We start from the raw sequence: 6,409 nt of genomic DNA, 5'->3' as shown, positions 1-6,409 counted from the left end.
TGTTAGTTATATATATATACATGTATATTATTTATAATATATACTATATTACTATATATATATATATATATATATATATATATATATATATATATATATATATGCAAATATTAGTGTGGCATGCTGTTTACTTCTGTTTTATTTGATTTGCCACTAGTGAAGGGAAGTTTTCCTTAACCAGAGATCTGCCTGAAGGAGATTATCTCTTCAAGTTTGTTGTGGATGGAAACTGGATTGTGGATGTCAATCAGGTAAGGGATTTTGTTGAAGCACTACTTGTTTGGTGGATAGTTCTTAAATACATATAATATGGAAAATAAATTTATTATAAACTGTCCTTTGAGCTTTATTAAAGAAATAGGTCATAGCAAGCTGGTTTTCTGTATACAAGGCTTTGCAAACCTGTTTACTTGTCCAGGTTGTTTGAAACAGGACTTGTAAACATTAAATTTACCTACTTGTAAGTTGAACTAGTACTTTTCTGGAAAATAACATTCCAAAAACTGGTCTGACTTTTCTGCATTGGTAATTTGTTACAAGTTTAGTTTTCTGAGATAAAATTAATAATTAATTTGAAGTATCATACTTGTAAGCAGTTTGAATACACTAACATTATATTAAAGAACTTTTCTTGGTGGTGCATGTACAGTTATGTAAAGTTTCTTTTCTTAAAGTGATATTCAGTCTGAAAAAGAGGGGTATATTTTGTTTATTTCTTTGTTTTGAAACCTAAAAATTAAGGTACTTGTTTGTTTTAATTTTTGCTTATTTTCAGTCACAGATTCTTTAAAGCTTCTAAGACTATGATCAAGGTGAAAGCCAAACAATGTATTATAATTTGTTTGCTAGCCATAAGTCAAAGTATATTAAATGTTTTGCTTTATTAGATGGTGCATTGTTGAACAAGTGAGTCTAATAGCTACTATGCATTAATTAGAATAATGCACTGAAGAGACAGTTGTAATGGAATACATTAAAAGAAATGGAGATGAAGTGTGTTATTTTGGCTTGAATGGACTGTGATCGACTTATTTTCTCGTTGTACTGAATTGTTGAAACTTCCTCACATAAATATTGTGGCTTCCTAGGCTAAACTTTACACTTTTTTAATTTAACTATTATAAATTTAAGCAACTATAAAGTTTAGAATTTTACACCACTGTCTTCTCATATGTCTAGCAGATAACCTTTTTTTTTTTGTCACTGCACTAATGTACATATAAGGTAGGACTCTGAAGTGGATATTCTTATTTTGATTGGCTAGGCTGCCAGTTATTCTCATAAAATAAATCAAGTTCTGATATATTAATTGTGCATTTCGTACAGATATAGTGACAATATGTTTCTCATTTGTTTTTTTCTCTAACGAAAACAATGTTGTTAATTGAGGACTAGTATAATTGTTTCATTGCTGTACAGTTCTGTCTCAGATACTCACCTAACTAGTCAGGTCATTGAACTTTAGCTTATTGCAGCATCTCATTTGTAAATTTAGGTGCAGAAAGGTACCAGAACATCATATTAATATTGTAGTTGAATTGTATAGTAAGATCTGTGAAAATTGCAGTACCAATTGATTTTAGATTAAATGTTTAACAATACTGTTTCTTCATGATCTTAGAAAAATCTTACTTTTATATTCAGTAATAAATGAAGGTTAATATAAGTTCAGAATTGTTAAAGGAAAAAGTTGTAATTATTTGTTTCTTAATGATTGTGTTGAACTTTTTCTATGAAATTAACTCCACTGAGCAGTAAAGTTGTACCAAAGCATATCCCAATAAATTGCTGTTTTTTCCATTCCATGTCTCTATCAAATGTTATTTTGTTGGTTTTTTTGTGAAAATAAAATTTGTCATGTATGTGTTTACTGTTTGCTAGTTTTTTCTTCAGTTTTACAGTATAAATCCTCTATCTCCTACAAGTGTTGTTTTTAGACCAGTACATATATGCAACATTAGTCTTGAACTTGTACTGCAAAGCTTAAACAGTATATTTGTGACATCATAAAATAATTTTTGTTCAATTAATAAAAAAAAATCATGAGTTAACTAGTTGACCAGAATTCAATAATACAACTACAATCATGCATCTTTTTGATATGTGCAGCATTTTTGTTGTAGTTGTAAAGGCTAGTTTGATAAATAAAATGTTTTTGTTATCACAGACTTGGTTTTGCTGTTTTTAACAGGTCACCTTGTCACAACTGTCTGCAGGCAGTGAATGGTGATACAGATGTGGGACGTTGTGAGTTTGAGCACCCACATCTTGCTCTCTTAACTTATTTTATGTTTATTCTTTCTTTAACATGTGAGACAAGTGAACAGAGGTTAAGATCGGTAGTTGGTGTATCCTCACTGCTATAAGGTTCCTACTTCTGCAGTCACCTCCAAAAAGACAGAGCACATCTTATGTTCTACATTATAGCCTTTGTCCCAGTGATATTTTAAAGATATATTGTGTTTTTTGTTGTAGTCATTAAGACTAGTTTTTATAAATAAAATGTTTTTCATCACTATGGCTTTATATATATGCCACAATATTTGTACACAACAACTAGGAATTTGGATGGGTTCTAATTACTCATCTAATGTGGCAGATCTGTATCTTTTATTATGAACATTTATTCTTCTCACAATCACTAAGTCCAGATTAATATTGTTGTACTGGCCATTATGTAGATGATCTGATTTCTTTCAGAAATACGAGGTTTGAACAAAGATTTTTCTGTTTATCCTGTGCAACTGGATATGACCGATGAAACAACAGCAACTTGTTATTTTCTTGACCTAGATATTTCATTTACTATTTATGACAAAGGAAATGACTTCAAATAATATATATACTGTCTTTTATCTGTAAATAAATGTAATCCCTAATGGCTTTAGTAAAGGTATTTAGTTCACACTTTGAAAATATTTTTTAGCCTGTAACAAATCTGAAAACTTTTTATTTTGTGTTAAATTAATAGCTGAAATCCTCAAGTTTAGCAGCTACTTTCCTACTATAATCAGAATCTACAAATTATTTTTCAATAAATTTAAAATTGTACTAATTAAATGTTTATTCTCTACTGTATATGATTGTCATCTGCAAATACAGTTTTCCCACTCTTAAAATTAATACCTTTGATCTTTTGTCACCTTAACTGGCATTGGTTCACTATCAAGGATGGCAAGGACACCTTAATCAGGTGACTTTATCTCCCACATTAACCTCCTATAAATACTTTTAGTTCATTATAGTTTTGTTCTTCTCAAAATCTTATTTATTGTACTACCTTTGGCAGGAAAAAATGGTTCAGAAGAGACTGACTTTGAGGTGATTAAAGGATTCTTCAGTTTGCTCATACTTGCAAATGTTTGTCTTAAACTTAGAGATATTTGATTTATTTTGCGACAGCATAGTTACTTGATCTTTCTTTTCGTTATTTTAATATTTTGTTTTCAAGGAAGGAAACTGAGTCAATTTTGATTATGTATGGTTGGGTAACATAATCTTTTTACTTTATTTACTTATCTCATATTTTTTCTCTTTGATATTACTCTTTTAAATTTATCTGATCTCTTTAGGTTTACTTGAGTTGTATAATCTTTCACCGATATTATTACTGGGCAACTACTTGTCTATAATTGTTTACAAACAGTGAATGTATAGTTAGATTCTGGACATTATGGCTACAAGCACCTTTAGTAAGTTTAATTTTGTTCATCTTTTGTTGCATGCTATTTCAGTCCTAGTACACTTATTACTTCATTGGTTTTCAATATTTACCTTTGTATGTATTTTATCCTTGTACATATTTTGATCAGATTTAATATGGAAATACAAAAGAAATATTTACCACTTGTTCACATTTTAATGAAATTGATTTGCAAATTTCATAATCCTTGATGATTAAGAAGTTCTTCAAGTGTTTTTTGTGGCACTAAAATGCTTAATTTTCTAAAAATAAAGTACTTGTGTGCTTAAAGGGGGTGACTTGCTGGAGTCCAGGCATTTTGATGTTGAGCCATAAAAAAAAAAAAATCCACAAGTCATTGTTGGTTATATAATAATGATTGATAATTTATATATTGTCATTTGTAATATGATGCAGAAATTTTCTAAACATGCTACTTTTGTTTTTTGTGTAGCCTACAATTCATTCAGAAGAGCATGGACAAGTTAACATAATGAATGTCCAGCCTTCCATTGTCCAGGAATGATGGTATAGTGATCACATGGATGTAACTTGTACTGATTAGAAGGAATACACAGTTTTTTACAGATTTGGAAATTGTAAAGCTATGGCTCTCAGAATTACCTATTCCAGTTTTTGATATGTAAACTAACCTACTTGGCCAGCTTTGGAACAAGTGTATCTTGTCAGTTGTAATCATGACAGTTTGGTTTCTGAAGAGCCCTTTTTTGAAATAACTAAAATGCATAGTGAAAGTGAAGTGAAATATTTTAAGTTAATTATTATAATGCCATTATCTTACTGGTTGCCTGGACACTGATTTACATATTGTATAAAAGAAGTATTAAACTAATATTTTGTCAAACCTTTTCAAAGTAAACAAAAGTAACTCGGATTCTAATCATTTTTTTCCTAAACTTGTTTTGTAAGTGTATTTCTTGATACTTTAATAAATATTTTTTTTACATTTTCTTGTTTTACTAATTCTTGTACAATTACATACTACTTAAATTTTATATTGTGTAAATGTGTTTTCTTGGATAAACATTAATTCAGTTAAACAAAGTTCTTAATTTCACTCTTCTTCCTTATATATATAAATTCAAAGGTTTGAATCCATCTGTTTTATGGTTGTGTACTAAACATGAACATCCATAATATTTGCTATTTCTGAAGTTTTGTATTCTTTTTCTTTCTTTGATTGAGGTTCCTATTTTAACAGTTGTTGAATTTGAGGTTCATTGTAAATTTTTCATTTTTTTTTCTATATTTCAGTGGAAATTAAGTAACAATTTTTTAGAAAAACACATCAAATTCAACATTGAAAGCAAATATTTATGATTTTCTTCTACTTCATCAAAAACACTGGAAAAACGAAGGTAGCAGTACAATAAAATTCTGAACTATAATGATTTTTTATCAATTTAAGAATAAAAAAACTTAAATGCAACAGCTTTATGTGATTGAATTTTAACTGTTGCTTGCCATATCCCTGATGTGATTAATACTTTAAATCTGATTTCTATTTTACAAATTCATAAATTGATGTTATACATAACATACACTGATAAAACTCTAGTGTAAGTGCACTACTACATTTTATTGAGTTGTATTTTCAAATAATAATTTTCAAAACTCCATGGTTATAAGTTGTCTGAGATATCATTGTTTACTAAACAAAAACAATGAAGAGTATATTTGAAACTCGTTATTAACACTTATAATAAAAATAAAAGTACAATTGTTTGAAATAGCTCTGCTTTTAAATTTTGAGATTCAACTTTGGGTACATGCAAAGGATTTCCATAGAATTCATAAATGATAACATGATTCCCAAATTATTTATTTTTATATTTAAATGATTTTCATTGATAGTTTTTTAATTATTTTTTCGTACAATGTAACTAAATTTAGAAAATACACCAGTCAAATCTTTGTAGCACAAAACATGGCTTTGGGACCACCCTTTAATTGAACCATTTTGTCTTGCTAAGTAAATAGGTTTTTATTAAATTACAAAAGTAAAGCAGTAAAAATTTTAAAAATTACAAATTTTTGTATTTATATAGTACGTTTGAAAATTATTTTTCATACTTGCATTTCTAGTTCAGGCTAATAGAAAATTAAGGAAATTTTAAGGTGCTAACATGCTCATTAAGCCTAAAAAGAAATGATTAAAGATGTGTTAACATGTTAATATTCAGGTGTAGACTGCAAGATGTGGTATTTATAGTAGTTTTAATGGAATAATGTGTTGGCTTACTCAAATAGATTAATTACTAAAGCAGCTGTCAGGATTTAACGTGCTTGCTCAGACTACAAAAAGTGATATGTAAAACCAATTTTAACATTCTGATTTAAACTGATAACTAAAACAGTCTTGATATATCATTGATTTATTTATTTTGTACCAATAAAATGTTGTTACTTGTGATTTTAAATACTTAACATTTTGGACTAGTTACATATATTCTCGTTTTCCAGAAATAAACTGAGTATGTATACGGAAGTTTTAATTAGCAGTTTCATTTGTATTAATGCAGTTAAATAAATTCATTTAACAAAAGAAAAATGGTGCATAATTTTTTTTTTGTTTGAGTCAACAGAATGAAGGTTGGGTTCTTTATTATACTATTGAACAACAGTAACATTCAATATTTTTTGACTCCATGTGTACAGTACTTATTTTAGTGGAGTGAAAATAGGGATTTGTAGCTTGAGAAAATG

At 28.3% G+C, this 6,409-nt stretch overlaps 1 protein-coding gene across 1 annotated transcript in view; it reads left to right on the top strand.

Annotated features, from left to right (window-relative positions):
* LOC106469920 (gelsolin-related protein of 125 kDa-like) overlaps positions 1-6,191 on the top strand; it is a 49,233-nt gene extending 43,042 nt beyond the window's left edge. Inside the window, exons 5-6 of the mRNA XM_013930441.2 lie at positions 158-251; positions 4,137-6,191. Of these exons, the coding sequence (XP_013785895.1) occupies positions 158-251; positions 4,137-4,208 (166 nt within the window). The 3' untranslated portion in view covers positions 4,209-6,191. The remainder of the gene's footprint in view (positions 1-157; positions 252-4,136) is intronic.
* Positions 6,192-6,409: the final 218 nt, after the last annotated feature.

This window comes from Limulus polyphemus, unplaced genomic scaffold, assembly GCF_000517525.1.
Source record: "Limulus polyphemus unplaced genomic scaffold, Limulus_polyphemus-2.1.2 Scaffold99, whole genome shotgun sequence".
Lineage (NCBI taxonomy): Eukaryota > Metazoa > Arthropoda > Merostomata > Xiphosura > Limulidae > Limulus > Limulus polyphemus.
This window is presented reverse-complemented; position numbering and strand designations above follow the sequence as displayed.